At 37.9% G+C, this 22,807-nt stretch overlaps 1 protein-coding gene across 1 annotated transcript; it reads left to right on the forward strand.

Moving 5' to 3' along the window:
• Nucleotides 1–15,580: 15,580 nt before the first annotated feature.
• LOC113351133 (phospholipid:diacylglycerol acyltransferase 1-like) lies at nt 15,581–19,338 on the forward strand. The gene is made up of 8 exons (XM_026595183.1): nt 15,581–16,178; nt 16,455–16,697; nt 17,140–17,203; nt 17,524–17,958; nt 18,041–18,263; nt 18,381–18,664; nt 18,783–19,107; nt 19,255–19,338. The coding sequence occupies exons 1-8, from the start codon at nt 15,581–15,583 to the stop codon at nt 19,336–19,338; spliced, it is 2,256 nt and encodes a 751-aa protein (XP_026450968.1).
• The last annotated feature ends 3,469 nt before the right edge of the window (nt 19,339–22,807 follow it).

Raw genomic sequence — 22,807 nt, forward strand, 5'->3', positions numbered from 1 at the left:
ACGAATATTGACCTTGTGCTTGTATCAATATATAATTGGCATGGTTACACATTAGTAATACTTGAACTCATGGTAAAAAAAATTAATCGGTTGGGGTTATATAATTTACGGCCATTAAACGTCATTATTCCCTACAATATTATAGGTTTGAGAGACGTTATACTGTAATATGAAACCTCTTGATAAAGAATGATAGATATAAATTTATGGTTTAAACTAACATATGAAAAACGCCCAGCTTACAGCGTCACAAAAAAATAAAATAAATAAAATGCAAAAAATTAAATCCTACAACATTCCCTTGGATATCAGTGATACGAAGCGTCCTTGAATCTTTCTTAGCGGTGAAAAATGACGCACGTGATAATATTGCATATATCATATGCCAAATATGCTTTTTCTTGCAAATTAATAATACAATCTGATTGTCTTAACTAAACAGTGAAAGACTTGCGTTAAATAAAATTGCATGTCCAAATAAAAAAAAAATCCCCCTCTAATATGATACATGTATAAGAGAGTTCCTATTTATCAGCATATGCGTTTGAGACTTAGAAGTAAATAAGAGACCCAATCTAAATATGAATGGTATGAAAACTTGCAAATGGAACTGATGTTACACCTTAACCTAAGAGTACATAAGAGAGCTAAAACATCCATAATTTTATAATTTGCTAGCATAAAATGAACATGACAATACAATTTAATATTAAAATATTTTTTAAATCAACTTCTATAAAGTGTAGGATATTTGTACCGGCTTTGGTTACTTGGTATCTTGAATGAAATAAATAAGCTCAAGTATTATATGATATCCACGTAGTAAAAGATAGGTAATGGATCAATTATTAGTCATGGTATCTTTAGATGAAAAATGTAGATGAGTTCCTATGCACTAAGCTCTCTTATACCAAGATAATCTTTAAAAAACTCGAAAATTTAGTCATCGCAATCACATATGTGCATATGAGCCACATCTTCTAGCAAAATTTGTACTTGTACCTTACTGGAATACCAAAACTTCTTCATTTGCATGAACGATAAAATGCATGCAATGAAAATTTGTATTGTCCCGACACATATAGATATAGTGACGCATCCCACGGAAAAAAAATTGTATTATTGTATTGCTCCCTAAACTGCTTTCTTTATTGCTTAAAAATAAGCTCTTGAAATCAGAAAATGGAAGATTATATGTGAATTTTAATAAGCCAGTTCCGCGTTGCTTGTTTTGAGGATTCTTAAATTTCAGTATTAGCAAGATGGTTGACTATGTATAAAGAATTTAGGATGATCTTTTAAGACAATACCTATTTTTAGATGTCAACTGCATATAACCATTATTTGACTATGCATGAAGAATTTAAGACAAAAAAAATACTCACTTTGTAAACCATCAAAAGGATGTAAATATGAAGCGATGTAATTTCAAGTTTCACATGATACAAAAAATTTGAAGTATAACATACACACATAATCAAGAAACTTTAATCCATTTTATACGAACATATACACGACTCTAGTCCAACAAAGAGTATGAACTATCTAACATCAATAGTAATACAGTTAAAAAATGCTATTTACCGACCCGGGTTAAGTGCATAACAATGGAAACATAGTTTTCTTCGTCATTTATTTTCTCTCCATGTAAATCCTTTGATTTTGGCCCGAAGAAGTCAGAGTCAAATTAGAAAATTTCATGTCCAGAGAAAAATAAAAAATTTAGTGTAAAAAAATAGAAATTAAATGATATGGTATTAAAAAGAACCTAACATAAGAATTAAAATGAATAGATAGCAATATCAAATCTGATCAGTATCTTTTGACTGCAAATGAAAAAAAATCGAGATAACAAAATACAATATTAATGAAAAGTAGCAAAGAGAAATTAAATCTCATAGGTGACACAAATATTAGGCGCGAGACACCCTTAATCCATTGATGTTAAACAAAAAATTAAAGAATAAAACTAACAAAAATTATCTCAATCAAGCAAAACAACAGAGAATCATACCTTGAGAATAGAGGTGTGCAAAGGATGAAAAGCGAACAAAAATTAAAGATAAAAGCTAAAAAAAATTATCTAGAGAAATTAAACTGCATAAATGACACAAATATTAGGCGCGACGCTGCATGAATCCATTGATGTTAAACAAAAAATTAAAGAGAAAAGCTAACAAAAATTGTCTCAATCAAGCAAAATAACAGAGAATCATACCTTGGAAATAGAGTTGTGCAAAGGATGAAAAGCTAACAAAAATTAAAGAGAAAAGCTAACAAAAATTATCTCAATCAACCAAAAAAAAAGAGAATCATACCTTGAGAATAGAGTTGTGCAAAGGATGAAAACCGAACAAAAATTAACAAATATTAAAGAGAAAAGCTAACAAAAATTATGTACAGAAATTAAACTGCATAAATGACAAAAATATTAGGCACGAGGCACCATGAATCCATTGATGTTAAACATAAAATTAAAGAGAAAAGCTAACAAAAATTGTCTCAATCAAGCAAAATAACAGAGAATCATACCTTGGAAATAGATTTGTGCAACGGATGAAAAGATAACAAAAATTAACAAAAATTAAAGAGAAAAGATTACAAAATTTATCTCAATCAACCAAAAAAAAAGACAATAATACCTTGATATTAGAGTTGTGCAAAGGATGAATAGAGTTATTGATTTAGAATAAAAGAAACGGTTTGGTATTAAATGAGAGGAATAACTCCCAAATAAATGACATTAAAACTCTAAATTTATTCTCTTAAATAAAATTAATATGTGAATTAATATGGACCCTTCTTTATATGCCTAAAATGTGGATTGAAAATCTTAAATATTTAGCTCAATCTTGACCATTCTTTATATGCCAGAAGTGTAATTGAATAACTTAAATATGTATCTCAATCTGGGCCATCCTTTATGTGTCCAAACTGTAGATCTCCGTCCATAAGAAAAAACACCATTGTCCCTTATAATATAGATATCATCTATTATGTGTCGTGTCGTGAGTTGATTGGTGATGTAGTGCAAGATATGGCAGAATCCTACTTGGAAGAAAGAGAGCGACGAAAAAATATTCGTTAGCCATGCAGGAATATTTTCCTGTTTGTTATTTTTGTTAGGAAATAAGAGATATCTTGCAGCATTGGCATGATATCATATTTGGTTAGGATTTCCTCTTTATTTGCATTAATCTTAAGAGATATTTGCATTAATATTAATTATGTCATAAGGCCTATATATGGCCTCGTCTGTAAGGAAGAAAGGCAGACTTTGAATAATCATACTCTTCCATTGAGAAGTTTTATCTATGTGTGATTTCTTTCGTTTCCAGTACTAACATCCTACACCATTTGGTATTCAGAATCTGGGTGTCGATCCTTCCAACATGGTTCGTGTTAGAGGTCAGGGTGGTCCTCGCGAAGCTCTGGTTGATGAGGTGATGGAGAGAACTAGGTACGATGAACTATCACGCACGGTTGAGCAGCTCGCCGGTCAAGTAGCAACATTGTTACAACGACGTGAGCGCCGTCTTCCTCCTACGGATGAATCCAATTCGGATGTAACAGATGACGATAATGATACTGAAAACCCCTTTGCTGGGCGTGAGCGCGACTCTAGGAGTTGGGAATCGTCATTCCGCATAGAGATTCCTGAGTTTCATGGTAGCGGTTTATCACCGGAAGATTGTATCGACTGGTTCTCTACTGTGGAGGAAGTTCTGGAATTTAAGAGGGTTCCTGATGATCGAGTGGTTCCTCTTGTGGCTACGTGTTTTCGAGGAAGGGCTGCTGTTTGGTGGCGTCAGTTGAAAGCTTCACGAATTCAGAAAGGTAAAACTCCTATTTCTTCCTGGGTTAGGCTTGAAAAGTGCATGCGTTCGGCCTTTTTGTCGTTTAACTATACGAGGGAACTCTATATTCGTTTACAAAATCTTCGTCAGGGTTTTCGGTCAATTGATGAATATACGAAAGAAATCTATGATTTGGTCACACGATCAGGTATTACAGACACTGAAGAACAACTTGTCTATCGATACTTAGGGGGTTTGCATGAGACTTTTCAAGATACCCTTAATCTGTTTGACTATTATTCTGTGTCTGAGGTTCATCAGCGTGCTTTGCGATTGGAGAAACAACTATCTCGTAAGTCGATTCGAGCAGCAATCGGCCGTCCTCTGGCTTCTTCTTCTCATACTGCTTCCGCACAACAGGTTGTTAGTACGCCTACGAAGTCTGGTCCTAAATGCTATCGTTGTGGAGATCCGAATCACTTGGCAAACGAGTGTCGCAAGGCTGGAAGACCTGGTAAGGCTTTGCTTGCAGAAGTGGATACTGCTGCTGATGTATTTGCTGATGCGGAGGAGACAACAGCTGAGTTCGATGAGGTGTTCCTGCCAGGTGACCAAGGTGAATGTTTGATGATCTACCGTCGATCGTTTCTTACTCCTAAAGCTAATGCTGACGAGTCATGGCTAAGAAAACTTCCAGAAAACGTGTACCATTGAAGACAAGGTGTGCCGATTGATTGTTGATTCTTGCAGCTGTGAAAACGTGGTATCTGACGAGGCTGTTCGGAAACTCAAGCTTCCCACGGAAAAACATACTATCCCATATTCTCTTCACTGGCTTAGTAAGGGATCCGAGGTAACTATTTCCATACGTTGTCTTGTGAAGTTTTCCATTGGTTCTGTCTATGAAGATGCTGTGTGGTGTGATGTCGTGGTGATGGATGCCTGTCATCTGCTGTTGGGTCGACCATGGCAATACGATAGGGCAATGACTCATGATGGTAAGATGAATACATACTCATTCATATTTAAGAATACTCGTGTTACGCTGGTTCCTGCCAATGTGACAGTGCAACACCTGTTTCTCCCGTGGCTTCCAATTTTCTTTCTTGGCGTCCGTTTGAGAACGAGATGCTCACTGAGGGGATGGTGTTCATATTGTGTGGTCTCTCTCGTGAGGCTACAGCTGCTGTGGAGGTTCCGGCATGTGTCCAGGGGCTGTTATCGGACTTTGAGGATAACTTCCCAGTTAATTTTCCAGAGGGTTTGCCTCCTTCTCGAGCTATTCAGCACCGGATAGACTTGGTGCCTGGTTCAGTGCTTCCTAATCGAGCTCATTATCGCATGAGTCCAAAAGAACATATGGAACTACAACGTCAAGTGGGGGAGTTATTAGCCAAAGGACTTATCAGGGAGAGTCTCAGCCCTTGCGCAGTTCCGGCGTTGCTCATTCCTAAGAAGGATGGTACATGGCGCATGTGCGTGGATAGTCGTTCTATTAATAAGATAACGGTAAAGTATCGTTTTCCTATTCCTCGGTTAGACGATATACTTGACCAGCTTCATGGTGCTACGGTTTTTAGCAAATTGGATTTGCGTAGTGGCTACCATCAGATTCGTATACGGCCAGGAAATGAATGGAAGACCGCTTTTAAAACGAGGGAAGGACTTTATGAATGGTTGGTGATGCCGTTTGGTCTCTCCAATGCTCCTAGTACATTTATGCGCGTAATGAACGAAGTATTAAAACCATTTTTGGGTAAGTTTGTTGTCGTTTATTTCGATGACATCTTGGTTTATAGTACTAACTTGGATTATCACTTGTGTCATCTTCGTGAGGTCTTAGTAGTTTTACGCCAGCAACATTTCTTTGCTGCTACAAAGAAGTGTGTTTTTTGTACGGATCGTATTCTGTTTCTTGGATACGTCATATCCAAGGATGGCATCTCGGTGGATGAGTCTAAGGTCGATGTTGTACATACTTGGCCTTGCCCCCAATCAATCCACGAGGCTCGGAGTTTTCACGGGTTTGCGTCTTTTTATAGGATATTTATTCCCCATTTTAGCACGATAGCAGCGGCAATCACGGACTGCATGAAGAATGGTAAATTTGCATGGACCGAAGAGGCGACATCAAGCTTCATCTTGCTTAAAGAGAAGCTTTGTTCGACTCCTATATTAGCTTTACCCAATTTTTCTTTGCCGTTCGAAGTTCACACAGACGCCTCTAAGGTTGGTATTGGTGCCGTCTTAATCCAAACAGGTAAGTCGGTCGCCTTTTTCAGTGAAAAGTTGAATGGATCCAAACGTAATTATAGCACGTACGAACTGGAATTTTATTCCATCATACAGACTCTTAAGCACTGGCGTCATTATTTGATTCATTCCGACTTTGTTTTGTTTACTGACCACGACGCTCTCAAGCACATAGGTAATCAAGACAAGATGAGTGCACGCCAGGTTAAATGGGCTAGTTATCTGCAGGATTTTACATTCGTCCTCAAACACAAAGCGGGTACTCAAAACCGTGTGGATGATGGTCTTAGTCGTCGACGAAGCCTTTTAACATCACTGCGGACTGAAGTATTGGGGTTTGACTCGTTTGCGACATTATACCAATCAGACCCATATTTTTCTGTCGTATTGGAAGATATACGTGCAGGCAACAGTGCACAATTCTCCTTGCTGGACGGATTTCTCTTCAAAGGCACTCGGCTGTGCATCCCGGCCTGTAGCTGGCGATTGAAGATCATCCAGGAGATGCATAACGAAGGTCACTTTGGTCGTGACAAAACATTCCAGCTGATCTCTTCATCCTATTTTTGGCCGCGTCTGTTTAAGGAGGTGCAACGATTTGTCTCCCGTTGTCACGTCTGTCAGGTCTCTAAAGGATCATCTACGAATGCGGGTCTTTATATGCCGTTACCAATTCCTTCGAAGCCATGGACTGATATTAGTATGGACTTTGTGGTCGGTTTGCCGCGAACACATCATGGGATGGATTCTATTTTTGTTATCGTTGACAGATTTTCCAAGATGTCACATTTTGTAGCTTGCAAGAAGACTACGGACGCGGTTAATGTGGCGCTATTATTTTCAGAAATGTGTACCGTCTGCATGGTCTTCCGGAATCCATCGTATCAGACCGTGATTCTAAATTCCTTAGTCATTTTTGGAGATGTCTTTGGAAATTGTTACGTACGGAGCTGAAATTTAGCAGCGCTTATCACCCACAAACGGATGGGTAGACAGAGGTAGTGAACCGTTCTCTTGGGAATTTACTTTGTAGTTTGATTGGGTCTCAGACTAAGCAATGGGATCAACATCTGTTTCAAGCTGAATTCGCTTTCAATAGAGCAATTCATAGGAGCACAGGGTTTAGTCCTTTTCAGGTGGTCTGTGGGTTTAACCCTCGTTCTTCACTCGACCTTGCACCGGTTCCAGACCTACAACGTGTGCATACCACTGCGGATGCTTTAGTGAAGAATCTTCAATAAATACATGACATTGCTGCTCAAAATTTGGTCGTTTCTTCTGCCAAATATAAAACGGCCGCTGATAAGCATCGTCGTCATGTTGAATTTGAGGTAGGTGATTTCGTTTGGGCTGTGCTTATTAAGGAACGTTTTTCGGCGGATACATACAACAAGTTAGGTCCTCGCAAGATTGGTCCATTTGAAATTATTGAAAAACTCAACCCCAATGCCTACCGTCTGAAGCTCCCGATTCATATTCATACAGCTGATGTGTTCAATGTTCGTCATCTAATTCCCTACCATGGCGACTTGTCCGATGATGATCTTCCTAACATGCCAAATTCGAGGGCGAATTTCCTCTTTCCCGGGGAGAATGATGTAGTGCAAGATATGGCAGAATCCTACTTGGAAGAAAGAGAGCGACGAAAGAATATCCGTTAGCCATGCAGGAATATTTTCCTGTTTGTTATTTTTGTTAGGAAATAAGAGATATCTTGCAGCATTGGCATGATATCATATTTGGTTAGGATTTCCTCTTTATTTGCATTAATCTTAAGAGATATTTTCATTAATATTAATTATGTCATAAGGCCTATATATGGCCTCGTCTGTAAGGAAGAAAGGCAGACTTTGAATAATCATACTCTTCCATTGAGAAGTTTTATCTATGTGTGATTTCTTTCGTTTCCAGTACTAACATCCTACACCAATTGGTCAGGCACAACACAACACTTTAAACTATTATGTTGTGACTTAACGGAGGAAGTCGTGCGTTATGTCGTGTTGTGCCATAATGGCGGTGACATGACACCCTTTACACCTCTATGCATACATACCCCTTTACATACATACCCCTTTAAATTAGTTATTTTAACTTATTTATATAAGAAACCTACTATAGGGGTTCTAAGAAAATAGTTTTGAGGGTTCTTATGGACACAAATATTCTAAATGAAGATAAGGGGATCTAACTTATAAGAAAAATACCAAAACACCCTTCACCCATTCACCCAACAGTAATCATATCAAAAGAACTTTTTTTCTTTCCTTACTCTCTTCCATCGCCCTTCTTCTCCCCCGTCGCCTTTTTTCTTATTTCTTCAGTTTTTTCTTCGATTAATCATCGATCCTCAAAATTATTCATTGTCGATTAAACCTCTATAAAAGAATCAAAAACCCATCTTATTCCTTTTGTTCTTATTCCATGAGTAAGTAGGTTCGATCAAATTAGGTATTTGAAAAATAGTTTCAGAACTATCTACGGTTTGGAATTCTTAATTTCCGAACCGTAGACACTATATACGGTTTTAATAACTCATAATTCCAAACCGTAGATTTTATTGAATTTTCATACGGTTTGGAAAATTCATATTTCCAAACCGTATGTTTAACTGACTTTTTGTTAATTCTTAAGTGAAAAAAATTGAAACTTGAATTCCCCGCCGTAGGTTCATATTTCCAAGTGCCTACGGTTCGAAAAACTCAAAATTCCAAACCGTAGATTTAACTGAATTTGCATACGGTTTGGAAGTGGTTTGGAAAATTCATATTTCGAAACCGTAGGTTTAACTGATTTTGCATATGGTGTTGTTTCTGAACCGTAAGTCATCTACGGTTTGGAACTCCAAACCGTAAACTCTGGGTTCAAAAATCTTACGGTTTGAAACATTCATATTTCCATACCGTGATTTCTACCTACGGTTGGGTCGATAAATAATCCCAACCGTAGATTGGGCTTACGGTTCGAATTTGAGGGTTTTCAAAAGAAAAAATAAGTGATGAGTTTTTTTAGTTTTTTCTCTTTATAATCGCCATCTTCATCGCGATGGAGAAGAAGAAGAGAGCAAGAAGAATAATAGGTTTTTATTTTTTCAGCATGATGAAATTATGATCATCATTTTCTTCATGATTTATGAATGAAAATAGAAGGAGAAGATAATAGATTTAGTTTTTTTGTATATGATCATCATCTTCATCGTGATGAAATTATAATTTCATCTTCATCATCATACTAATTGATTGAGGGTATTTTAGCCATTAATAAAACTAGTAGGATAAGAGGTTTTAAAGATTACTATTCAATGACGCGTTTTGTTACTTTGTGAGCCCTCAAGAACAAGCGACATGCATGCTAGAGGTGTGAATTTTTATTAACAATTAATTTCGTAATTATATGAATTTCTATTCACAGTTTTTGATATTTTTAGGCGGGAAGAATGCAAATGATGCAAGGCCAATTTGCATCACCATCAGCAAGATTGGCTGCTCTGCAAGGTGATCCTGTAAGCTGGTGGTTGTCATACGGTTCTCAGTTTCCATCACTCCAGAGGATCGCGGTAAAGATACTAAGCCAGACAAACACATCGTCTGGATCCGAGAGGAATTGGAGTGTGTTTGAAAGAATTCACACCAAACTACGCAACCGTTTAGTTTCGTCAAGAATAAACGATTTGGTATATGTTCAGTATAATTTAAGATTGGAGCAGCAAAGAGTTCAAGGTAAAGCAAAGCGACATAACATCGATGTCCACGATGTTCATAGCCTGCTGACAGATGAAAATATGCTTGATTGGATAGCAGGGGATGATGAAACACCAGTTTTACCTCAGAAAGAACATTGGTTAAATGAATTGGAAGAGGAAGCAGCTAATAATCCAGAGCCTCTCCCTCCACCATACGAATGGCATGATCCAGAAGTTGAAATCTCATATCAAAGGTTTCCAGTGAGTAACTTTGTTTATGACTTTGGTAACCTAACATTTGGAGACAATACACAAGGTCATGAAAATGAAAATCCCATATACAATTCTCATTACACTGAAGATCGTCCAGAAGAAGATACCCGAGGAATTAATGAAGAGTATAATTCCAATATTAATATCAATAATGAAGTAGATAATCGTAATGATAATGAGGAAGAAGACAATGGTTATGAAGATGACGATACTGTTAACTACGACAGCAAAATGCATTACGCGAACCAATATGAGGCGGAGGAAGAGGAGGAGGAATCAACTGAGAATCGTCGAGAAAACAGAAAATACTTGAATAAGTCGAAAAAAAATGTCGGTACAAGTTGGTTTGTCTAAGTTTAAAATTTCAAGCACTACTGTCACTAGGTTACTTATTGTAAGTTTATAAAATTTGAAGTGTTTAATGATTATTTATGAAATTTTAGTTGTAAGTTTGAAATTAAAAATTGTATAAGAATTTCTCCAACTCAATTTTTTTTTCCTTAAAAACGGGTTTAACCGGTATGAAAACGGAAAATACGGTGTAAAAAACGTGTGTTAAAATGTTATTTAGAAGAAAAAAACTGAAATATTAATTTTAGAAAAACGGTAATCACAGGTGTGAAAACGGTTATAACGGGTCTAAATAACGCCATTTTTTTCCTATTTATCGGTGTTATTTAGGTAAGCGTGTAGGTGAGCCTCACGGGCACGGTATATGGGCGTGAGCGTTATAACGGACGTTTTTTAGGAAAAAACGGCCGTTTTTCAAACCTTGCTGGAAACTAAAAATTTGGAACCCTATATAGGATTCTTATATAATATTTTCCTCCAAATATGGGGGCTTTTGTGGTCACGGTTTGATAGCGGCATATTTTATTGCAGCTCTTACACTATGGCGTTGGCTGTTGGTGTCCCATGTTCCATCATATCTAGACGTTCGTGCTTGCATGGATACCATAACTGGGTAAAGACCGGAGACGAGTACTGTCAGCGCACTGGACCGACACTCAAAAGGATAGGATCAGGGATAATTGTCAAGCTACAGTTTGAAACTTCTAACATTGCAATAAATCGGGAGGTAATAGAATTAGGTATAAAAAAAGGTGAGGAGAGAGATTGTCTGGGCAAGATGATTACGATTTAGGGGAGTCATGGTCTTTGGTCACCGGAAAAAAGAAACGAGGGTCGGTGGGAGGAGGAAGGGGAACGGTGATTTATCCTAACACCAAAACCCTTTCTTTCTCGGTTGATTCTAAGTTGATAGAAGTTTGGGGCAATGGATTAATTCTGTTAGTAAGGATGGTGCAATCTGGATCTCAAAAGCGATTCAACAAGATATTATTCCATCTAACTTCAGTCATGAATTTTGGTCTTACTGTGAGAAGAATGAATGGTTTTCTCTCTCAAGGGGCAAAAATTACGGTGGAGAATACCTTAAACTTTCTGTTCCAGATTCTAGAGGGTTTTTACATCATTGTTTTTTCCCTAAAGGAAGAAACTACAATGGGTGGAGGAACCTTTGTAAAGCTTTGGACACATGCTGCAACTTCTTCGTCGTTGCTTCTGTTCCAAATAAATCCATCGTTAATCCTATCTTCACCCAAGGAATGTCTAATTTTCAAAGTTGGCTTCACCTACATTTATTATCCCTAACATTAATTATGTAGGAAATTGGGATCTAGCCTTTAAGATTCAAGCAGATTCGAACATTAATGATTGGCGGATAGTGGGGAATCAAGTTCAGTTGGAGTTGGGCATTAATGACGTTTTGAAACTTTGGCCATTAAGTTTATCATCTGCGTTAATTTTTGCTGCATCTTCGGAAGAAAAATCTTCTTTTAGTGAGAAATCCTCGCTTGTTTTTGAAGATGTTACTCTTCATCTATCTCCATGGTCTACTCTTCTTGAACAGTCCAGCGAACACAAATTTGCAGGTTGGATTTCCATTAAAGGTATTAATCCTAAAATGTGGAATCAAGATCTTTTGATGACTATTGGTGAATCTTGTGGATCTCTTTTAGAAATTCATCAAGATATCCTATCAGCTGACTCTCTCTCTGAGATCATTCTTAAGGTAGAAGGTTTTGTCCCACAAAATTCTTGGTCGATTTCTGTTCAAAGCAGGGGTGTTTGGATCCATGCTATGGCGGAAAGAATGAGTTCAAGCGATCCGATTTCTTCTTTCCGGCGATTGAACATCAGCTCCGTAAATCGTGGAAAAAAATCGGTCTCTCTGCCCAACTGTAGCCCTTCATTGAATGCTGCTTCGATTCAAATTTCAAATCAAGGCAATGCAATGAATGCTCGAGTACAACAGAAGTTGCAGAAGCCTCAGACTGTCATTAATGCAAATAGTACTCGCGGGGTTCAACGGACAAATTCAAATTTCGAGGTGGGTCCATCTCTAGAGGGAGTTCCCAAGATTAATTCCAAGTTGGGCCTTTTTCCTAAGGGCTTTATTTCTGTTAAGAAAAAATCGTTGGAACCGCCTAATGGGGAGGAATACGAGTTGTTAGAAAGCCCACCAAATATCACTTCTGATCAGATTGGTATTTCGTCCAATTTTATTTCCCATCCATCTCCAAACTCGACAGACGAGCTGGAAGAAGGAGAAATAAGGGAGATGAGCATCTCAAATTCAGTTTCTCACTCAGGGGATTCAGCAGCGAACGTACTGCCGATGAATTTTTATAATTCCTTATTGAATTTGTCTTTGGGTAATGTTTCTTCTTCGACCTTGGATGATAATAGAGTGATAGCAGCTCCCTCTTCTCACTCTAGGGTTCCTGATTCTCCATCTCAAGCTTCCACAGCCACTCCAAATTCTTCGTGCTTTAAAGGTACGCAATCGGATCCTGCAAAAATTGCTTTAGCTCAAGCTTACTTGTTAAAACAATTCGGGGTGGTGTATGATAGGGCTAAGCATTATGGTGGTCCAATTGGAATGCTATTTCCGGATAATAAATCTGAGTATATGGAAATGATAAACCATGGAATAAACTCGCACTTGGAGGCCTTTAAGGATCAAATTGGTGCAGGGGAGGATGAAGTCACTAGTTGATTTTGTTTGGTTTGGTTTTTGGGTAAAATTATCTCTATGTTTAATTGTATTTCATGGAATGTTAATAGTTTGAGAAAACGTAAGAGAAGGCTGCGGGTCAGACAGTGTCTTTCTATTTGGAAATCTAGTATTGTGATTTTACAGGAAACTAGGCTGGAATCTTGCAATGATATCATAGTTAAGCAAATTTGGGGTAATAAGTTATGTGGTTGGGAAGCAATTGATTCAGTTGGTTTCTCGGGGGGTCTCTTAATTATATATGGTATTTGAACTCAGTAGTTGTGGAAAGTGTTATGAAAGGCAGGCACTCCATCAGTATCAAATGCAAGATGGTGTCTGATAGCTTCTCTTGGGTTCTCAGTGGAGTTTACGCTCCTTGCGACGAAAGACTTGGAGTTTCTCTCTGGGAAGAATTGGGGGTTGTTAGAGAAACTTGGAAGCTTCCTTGGTGCATAGGAGGTGACTTCAATGAAGTTCTTCGTATGCACGAAAGGTCAGGAACTCAAAGAATGACATCAGGTATGCGATAATTTACTGAATTTGTTGATAAACATGAGCTAGTTGACTTACCAATGCAAGGGGCCAGGTTCACTTGGCAGCATGGAGAAAACAGTGATAGATTCAGCAAGATAGATAGATTCCTAATCTCTTTGGACTTTGATCTCCATTTCCCATCCATTTCTTCATCTGTCTTGGGAAAACCTTTGTCAGATCATGCTCCCATCAAATTTGTTTGTGATCTATCTTATTGGGGGCCTTCTCCATTTCGGTTTGAATTCATGTTTCTTGAAGATCCTAATATTCTTGTTCTTATGGAGAAATGGTAGAATTCCTTTTCTTTTCAAGGTTCAGCTGGTTTCGTTGTAGCTAAAAAGTTGCAGGCTTTGAAACTGAAAATAAAGGAGTGGAATAGACTTGTTTTTGGAAGAATTGATAGGCAACTTGAAGAAAATTTGAGTGCTATCCAAGCAATGGACATTATTGCTGCGAATCAGAATCTTTCGACGCCGCAAAGGGCAGCTAGAGTTAATTTAAAATCTGATTTTGAACTTCTTTCAGGTAAGATGGACATTTTTTGGGGTCAAAAATCTAGGACTCAATGGGACAGAGACGGGGATAGAAATACAAAGTTTTTCCATAGAATCACTAAAGTGAGGAGAAGGAAAAATATCATTTCTAGTTTGACAATCAATGGCAATTTCACTGAAGACAAATCTGAGATTAAGGAGGGCATCACTTCTTTCTTCAAAAGTTTGTTCAAACAAGACGTCAGACAAAGACCTAGCATCGCTAACATGGAGTTTAAATTTATCTCTGATCTTGAAGCTCATACGTTGGAAGCTCCTATTACTGAAGAAGAGTGCATTGCAGCTTTGAAGGCTCTTGGTCAGGACCGAGCTCCAGGTCCTGACGGATTTCAAGTTATGATTATAGGAAAATGTTGGTCTTTTATGCGTCAGGACATCATGGGTGTTGTTAGGGATTTCAACAAATGGGGCACCATGAATTGGAGACTCAAAACTACTTTTCTTTCTTTACTCCCATAGAAGAATGTGGTCGAAGAAATAAAGGATTTCAGACCAATAAGTCTTATGGGAAGTATTTACAAGATGATCTCGAAAGTTCTAGCGGGGAGGTTAAAGCTGGTACTTCCCAAGATTATTTCCTGTCACCAATCTGCCTTCATCAAAGGTCGTCAGATTCTGGATTGTGCCTTATTAGCAAATGAATGCATGGATTCAACAATTAAAAGTGGAATTCCAGGAATCATCGTCAAAATAGATTTCGAGAAGGCATTCGATCATGTATCTTGGGGTTTTCTCGATGAGGTTTTATCTAAGATGGGTTTCGGCCGGAAATGGAGAACTTGGATTCAAGGGTGTATCTCCAACATTCCTATTTCAGTTCTTATCAATGGCTCGCCGCACCAACAATTCACTACAGGTAAGGGTCTTCGTCAGGGAGATCCCATCTCCCCCTTTCTCTTCTTGATTGTTTCGGAAGCTCTTCATCTTATGTTTCAATCCAGCATGAATTTGGGAAGGTTGGGAAGTTTTCAACTTGGTTCTAATGGTTTGAAAATAGGTCATTTGCAATTCGCAGATGATACTCTAGTGTTCCTTGATGAATCCAGAGAGCAGGTGGATTGTCTAAGGTATTTGCTTGTTCTCTTTGAACTAGTATCCGGTCTTCGCATCAACTTTGCCGAAACAAGTATGTATGGAGTGGCTGGAGATACTAATTTAGATTCACTTGCTAGTATCTTGGGTTGTAGGCATGACTACCTTCCGGCTAATTATCTGGGGCTTCCTCTGGGAGATAATGCTTTGGGTTCGATAAAGTGGGACGCTTTATTAGAGAAAGTCAAGGGAAGGCTACCTTCGTGGATAAGATCGGTCCTCAACAAGTCAGGTAAACTCACTTTGGTGAAAAGTGTATTATCAAGTATTCCTGTGTATTATGTTCTCGTTATTTACCGCTCCGGTGAGAGTTATAAATAAGCTCGAAAAAGTAATGAGGGACTTCCTTTGGGATAAGAGCGATACTGTAAAGTGTTATCACCCAGTGAAATGGAAAAAGTTTCGCACCCAGCTTTCTAAAGGGGGTTTGGGCATCAAATCTTTGAGAAGTATGAATAAAGCTTTGATTTGTAAATGGTGGTGGCGTTTCAATTCTGAAAAACAAGCTCTTTGGAGAAGAGGAATGGTCTCCAAGTACGGTTCCGCGGGTTTTGATAGGGAAACTAAAGCTCCAAAACAGGCGCAAGGGTGTGGAGTATGGAAAAACATTTACAAGCATCTTCAGGTCTTCAAATCAAGTTCCTCCATCAAGGTAGGAGAAGGAACGTCGGTTCTGTTTTGGGAAGATCGTTGGGTGGGTGACCATCCTTTAGCTACCAAGTTCCCCCATCTATATGCCATTGCTTCTACAAAAAATTGGACGGTTAACAAATGTGCTGCAACTGTCAACAGTGGTGGGTCTTGGAACTTAGGCTTAGATAGAAGACTTTCTTCGATCCAAATTGAAGAAGTTTGCGCTCTGATCTCTCTACTTCAGAACTGTTACAATGGTACGGGAGATGATGTTTTAAGATGCGATATCGACAAATCTGGTAAGTTCACTGTCAAAACTTGTTACGTTGAGCTAGAGAAACAAAACCATGGTGCAACTCTAAACTTAAGTGTATGGTCTAGGCTATGGCCACACAAAGTTGGTTTTTTTCTTTGGTTGGTGTTTCACAAAAGGCTAGTCACTATGGATTTTCTGTACAAGAGACGTAAGATTCTTGTTAACGGCTGTCTCTTGTGTTGTTCCGCGGGAGAATCGGTTTCGCATCTTCTCTTTCACTGTGAGATTTCTAGACAAGTTTGGAATCATTTTCTGGCAGGAGTTGGTCTTCTTTGGGTTTTACCGGACTGCATAGACTCGATAATTAAAAGTTGGAGATATAGAATAATCCATCCCATCGGAAAGAAGCTTTTGCCTCTTTTACCTGCTGCCATTTGCTGGACCATTTGGAAGTCCAGGAATGCTTTAGTTTTCGAGAACATTAACTTTAATGTGACTGAGGTCATTAAGCAGGTGAAGATTCAAGCTTACTGCTGGGTTCGCAATGATGAAGTTATGAAGGGTATTAATCTTGATTCAATCATTACCAATTGGAGTACTTACTTTAGTTCTTAATGTACCTATTGTGCCTGTCTTTTTGGGGGGTTTTGGGTTTTGTTGAGAGCTTGTTCCTCTTGCCTTTGTTGGGTTCTCAGTTTGTAGCTCTTGAGCTTGTTTTCCTACTCCTTGTAGGTCTTTAATCTATTCTTTTCCTTTGCCGATCAAAGAAAAAAAAACAAAAAAAAAAAAAAAAAAAAAAAAAAAAAAAAAAAACATTGCAATAAAAAGGATAAAGACTAGCTTTTAGCAAGAACTAATATGGTCAACAAGTTCCCACCAATGCCTGCTGGCCCTCCTTGGCCTTGATAGCATTTCTTTTTATTTATTTTTTGGTATGCTGGTCTTGATAGCCTTAGTCATATAGAATTTGCTTTCATGCCATTACATAAGCTATACTTAAACAGATAACTTTCTCTACAAATGGGCTCACGAGGCTGTAAGTGTCGGAGAAGCTTCAAGTTTTGACAAGTGTAAGTTCTTTGATTAGACGAATACATGGTCCAGTAAATCCTTTTAGGAAAACAAAACCTAAACCTAGATTTCTGACTCAATCCAAAGACAAGACAACAAACAATCATTGTCACGTTACTGCATTAGAGGACTTAACAACAGCTCCAAAAGAGTCATAGGTTTAAAAAGAGACTAGGATTATAATTGTCGACATCGGTAAAAACAAATAAAAGTTGGGTTCCAAATCGGATTCCCTCCTCCCTATAAAATAGAGGAAGCGAAAGAGACCCCAAGTTCCACGTACATATATCTTGAAAGGTCTGCTCTTTTTTCTTTAGGTTTAAAGTGATCGTGTCGTCTTCTAGTGTTGTTGTATCGAAAGAGGAATCTTCGAATTCAAGAAGCACTCATGAGAATGAAAGCGAGGATGGTGCAAAATACATAAATCAGAAGAAAACTTCAACAAAAGAGACGACTCCTAAGAGGGAAGGGAGCAGATTCTCTTGTATTCACAATTGTTTCTGGTTTATAGGATGTGTGTATTCGATATGGTGTTTGTTATTTTTTTTATATAATGCTAAGCTAACAGGTCCATCACCTGATCTATCACCTGGTGTTAGATTACGTAAAGAAGGGTTAGTTGCTAAACATCCCGTTGTATTGGTACCTGGTATAATTACTGGTGGTCTTGAATTATTGGAAGGGCATAGTTGTGCTGACGGGTTGTTTAGGGAAAGACTTTGGGGTGGTACATTTGGTGAAGTCTACAAAAGGTGGTATAATTTTCTTTTTTGCCTTCCTGTCTCTGTTGAGGTAAATGTATTATTGAAACTTGTTTGGTTGGATTCTCTGCAGACCTCTATGCTGGGTTCAACATATGTCACTGAACAATGAAACTGGTCTGGATCCTGATGGTATACGAGTTAGGCCGGTCCCTGGACTTGTTGCAGCAGATTATTTTGCACCAGGATATTTTGTATGGGCAGTCCTGATTGAAAATTTGGCGCGCATTGGTTATGAAGACAAAAACATGTACATGGCTTCATATGATTGGAGAATATCATTTCAGAATACTGAGGTAATCACTTGTTACCAACCACTAAGTTTTTTTGCGTCTGTGACTTTCTTGCAGCAATAACCAAGGATTCCATATATATATACTACGCGTTTTTTTCACTATTTTGGTGTATGTTAGGTGCGGGATCAAACACTTAGCCGAATTAAAAGTAATATAGAGCTCATGGTGGCGACAAATGGTGGTAAAAAGGCCGTCGTCATTCCACACTCGATGGGTGCTCTGTATTTTTTACACTTCATGAAATGGGTTGAAGCACCAGCTCCCATGGGTGGTGATGGTGGATCGGATTGCTGTGCGAAGCATATTAAGGCAGTGATGAACATAGGTGGACCATTTTTAGGGGTTCCAAAGGAAGTCTCGGGACTTGTCTCTTCTGAAGCTAAAGATGTTGCCGTTGCGAGGTACTATTTGAGTTTATATATCTTGTATATCTTGTGATGTTGATCTCATGCTTTCATCTTGTGATGTTGATCTCATGGTTTCAATTTTACTATACCCTTTACTGATTACCTTATGTAGGGCCATTGCACCAGGTGTCTTGGCTAAAGACTTGCTTCGTCTTCCTCTGCAACATTTAATGAGGATGACCCGCACTTGGGATTCAACGATGTCCATAATACCAAAGGGTGGGGACACTATATGGGGTGGTCTTGACTGGTCGCCAGATGAAGGCTACGACTGCAATCCAAAAAAAACAAAGAGAAATAATTCCGGGGTTGTAGATCAAAATGGGACAGTCGCCGAAGTGTGTATAACTAAAACGGCACATTACGGGAGGATGGTATCATTTGGGAAAGATGTAGCAGAAGCTGATCCGTCTGAGATCGAACGTACAGATTTTAGGGTAAGCTTTCTCTTTTCATGTCTTTTTATATGTTTTACTGGTAAAAAGTTGAACATGCTGTTGAGTTGAACTTGTGTAGAGATTAATAACCTTTAAAAATCTTCTATAGTTATGTATCTCCGACATAGTAGTTTCTATATTGTACAGGACGCTTTAAAAGGTTACAACCTTGCAAATTCGACTTGTGATGATTTATGGAAGGAGTACCATGATATGCAACTGTGGAGATGAAACTGTTCCTGTTGTGAGTGCTGGTTATATGTGTGCAAAAGGTTGGCGTGGGAGAACTCGGTTCAATCCTTCCGGAATTCGAACTTACAATAGATAATATGATCATACTCCTCCCTCTAACCTCCTAGAAGGCAGAGGACCAAAGAGTGGTGCACACGTTGATATAATGGGAAACTTTGCACTCATTGAGGATGTAATAAGAGTAGCTGCAGGAGCTACGGGAGAAGAATTAGGAGGTGATCAAGTTCACTCTGACATCTTCAAGTGGTCCGAAAAAATCAATTTGAAATTATAAATTAATCATCTGAAGGATTCATTCATTAATCATTTGATACTTGTATATTATATCTTGTATTGTTGCTCTTGTATTTTTACTTAAGCATATGAAATTTTATCTTGTATTTGTGGGCCACCCTTTCATCCACCAGCTTATGAAATTTATTAGCAGCACGTATTCATTTCCAGATGGGGTTTCAAAAAGATTCAAAGGTAGTGGTCTTATACCTCTTAATAAAGATCTATTGACCGTTGAGGAAGATACTGCAGATCCGTCAAAGAAAGAGACAAATTGATCCTAGTAATTCAAGAGAGAAATATTATTCTTTTCTATTCAATCCTAAAATTTCTTCATGATATAGCAGAGCTATATTGCTCAAACGAGTTAAGACGATCCTGTGTTAAAAAAAAATTACAGCAAAGATATGGCGCATCAAAGCAAAGAGTCTTTTCCTTTTTCCGATGTAACTCTTCCACACACCTAATCAATATTGTGTCTTTGAAACTCAATTCCAAAAACTATTTACTATGGAAGATGCAGATCCAATCGTTGATCCAGGGTTTTAAACTCATGGATTACAGAAAATGGTGTAGAAAAACCAAATCAAGCCTTTGAAGAATGGCAAGAAACTGATGTGCTAATAAAAAGCTGGATTGCGGGTACACTCTCGGAAGATGCATCAAGTCATGTCATTGGTCGTACTACCTCAAGAGAGGTATGGGTAGCTCATGAAGATGCATACCTACAGGCCAACAAAGATCGCGAACTTCAACTTAAACAACAACTGCATGCTCTTAAGAAAGGTAACAGCAATATGACAGATTTTCTAAAGAATTTTAAGACTATTTGTGATGACCTTGCAGCAAACCAAAAACCTGTCCCCGATGATGATAAGGTTCTGCAACTCTCACAAGCTCTTGGAGATAGATATGACACTTTTGTGACAGCAAAGTTACCAAAGCCTCCATTTCCAACTTTTAGTCAGTTTGTCACAGCCTTAAATGGCTACGAATTGAGGCACCCAAATGCTACTGAAAAGAATGAACAAGACGTTGATCATAATCTAGCATTTTCTGCTCAACGATCTGGACGTGGTAAACCTTATCAGAACGGGCGTGGTCATAATAATCATCATCATTTTAGTGGACGCGGAAGAGGGTACCCACCATCTAATGGTTCGAAATCAGCTCCAAACTATCAAGGAAATTCTTCCGACGGTACTAACTTTTGCTCACAATATAATCCCTCTCGTAATTCTAACAACCGTGGGTTTCATGATTCAGAAAGATGTCAATTTTGTCGTCGTTTTGGACATGATGCAAAACGTTGTTGGTACCGTTTCGATTACTCTTTTGAAAATGATGATGATATTGTTAAAAATATTGGCTAATTTGTGATGGTTAAATCTAAAATTATCTAGATCAGTTAAGGGTAAGGAAAATTTGCTGTTTGGTCCTAAGCCCATATATTTAGTTATAGTAGAGTCCAAACGGGTTTTAGACTTATCACTAGGTCCATAATATTTTGAAAAGAGCAAAATGACGAGCTTACCCTAATATTTACCACGTGTGAAGAATGCACCCACTATCTATTCCCGTATAAAAACGCTGAAACGGTCAGAAAAATCATTAATGTTTATAACGTTACACAGAGAAACTGAAATCTTAACAGAGAAAATTCAAAGAGAATCTCAATCATTTTGAGATATCCATATTCTAACAAAACAGATCTCAAAGTTCATTCGCAATCATACGATTTCCCTTTGAAAACAACGTCTGATTCAGAGAAAAATCTAAAAACCTAATAATGGTTACAAGAAAAATCAAAAGAACAATCAGAGAAGAAGAAATAATAAGAGATGATAGTACTGCTCTTAGGTCATCAGAAGAAGAATCAGGAATTTCAAGACGAAAATCAAAGAGGAAACAGAGTAACAAGGTTGAAACACCGAAATCGAAGAAAAAAACTTCAAAAAGTTCATCGGACGATGAATATACAGATGTACTAAAAAAGAAAACGAAGAAAACCGAGTAACAACGCACCAATTCAGAAAAAAGGTACTATTTCTAACACTTTCAGTATATTTTTTGTTTCGGGGACATAGATCCACCAGTACATATTAGAAGTACTGATTAAAATTTATGAAAACCTATCAGAGTTTACATGCAACTTCTACTTTGTGTTTCTAGCACTTAGAATTGGCAGTACATAACTATAAAACTGTAGAATAAGAATCAAAAGTGATATGCAATGTGTTTCATTTTATTTCTGATACATAGAGCCAGCAGTACATATATCAAATACTGAGGTTTTTTCTTAATTAGGTTGTTTTTTGGCAGTACATAAGTCCAGTAGTGAATGGGTAACATTGTTTATGTGTCTATTTACCACTGTTTGTGTTTCTGGCACATAATTGGCAGTACATAACTAAAAAACTGAGACATTGTAGTGTTTATGTACTCTAAATTCATCCGTTTCTTTGTTTATGTGATAATGATCTTTGGATATTAAGTACATAATGCCAATAGTGATTGATTGTGTTTCTGAGATGATGAATGTGTAGTCCATAAATGTTGTACTAAAATAAAACCAATTAAATTTTGCAGGTAACGTTGTGCCAAAATCTGTTAGGAAGTTGTATAGGTCTGGTTTCACAGCATTACATAGTCTGGTTGCCAGAATGAAGGCGAGTAAATATACTTTGAGTGAAGCCACATTGGAAAAGATAGCCGAATCTTCTTATGGACAGATGTTTTTGATGTTCTGGCACACTAAGTACTCAGAAAGTCATTGGGAGAAGTTGGAAGGTGCAGTGAAAAAGTACTTGAAGTGTTACAAAAGGGGTCGAGTCAAGAATGAGCTCACATTTGAGTTTGTTAGAAGAGGTGAAACACACATTATCACGTCGACACCAGAAAAAATGGGTGTAGTGTTTGGAATGCCAAGAATGGCAGGAAGAAGAACTGATGACACCTTTTTGATGGTAGGTGGTGGATGGAGGCAGAAACCATTCTACATTAGACACTTTGGTGATAGAAACACGGTTACAAGACCAATGCTACAAGATGCCATCTTGAAACTGCTCAAGCGTACTGGTATCAAGAATTGTAAATCTGAAGGTGGCGAAGACAGTGATGATGACAATGATGAACAAGTAACCGATAGTGAAGATGATGAAGATATGGAGTACAG

The sequence above is a fragment of the Papaver somniferum genome, chromosome 2 (genome assembly GCF_003573695.1).
Source record: "Papaver somniferum cultivar HN1 chromosome 2, ASM357369v1, whole genome shotgun sequence".
Classification (NCBI taxonomy): Eukaryota; Viridiplantae; Streptophyta; class Magnoliopsida; order Ranunculales; family Papaveraceae; genus Papaver; species Papaver somniferum.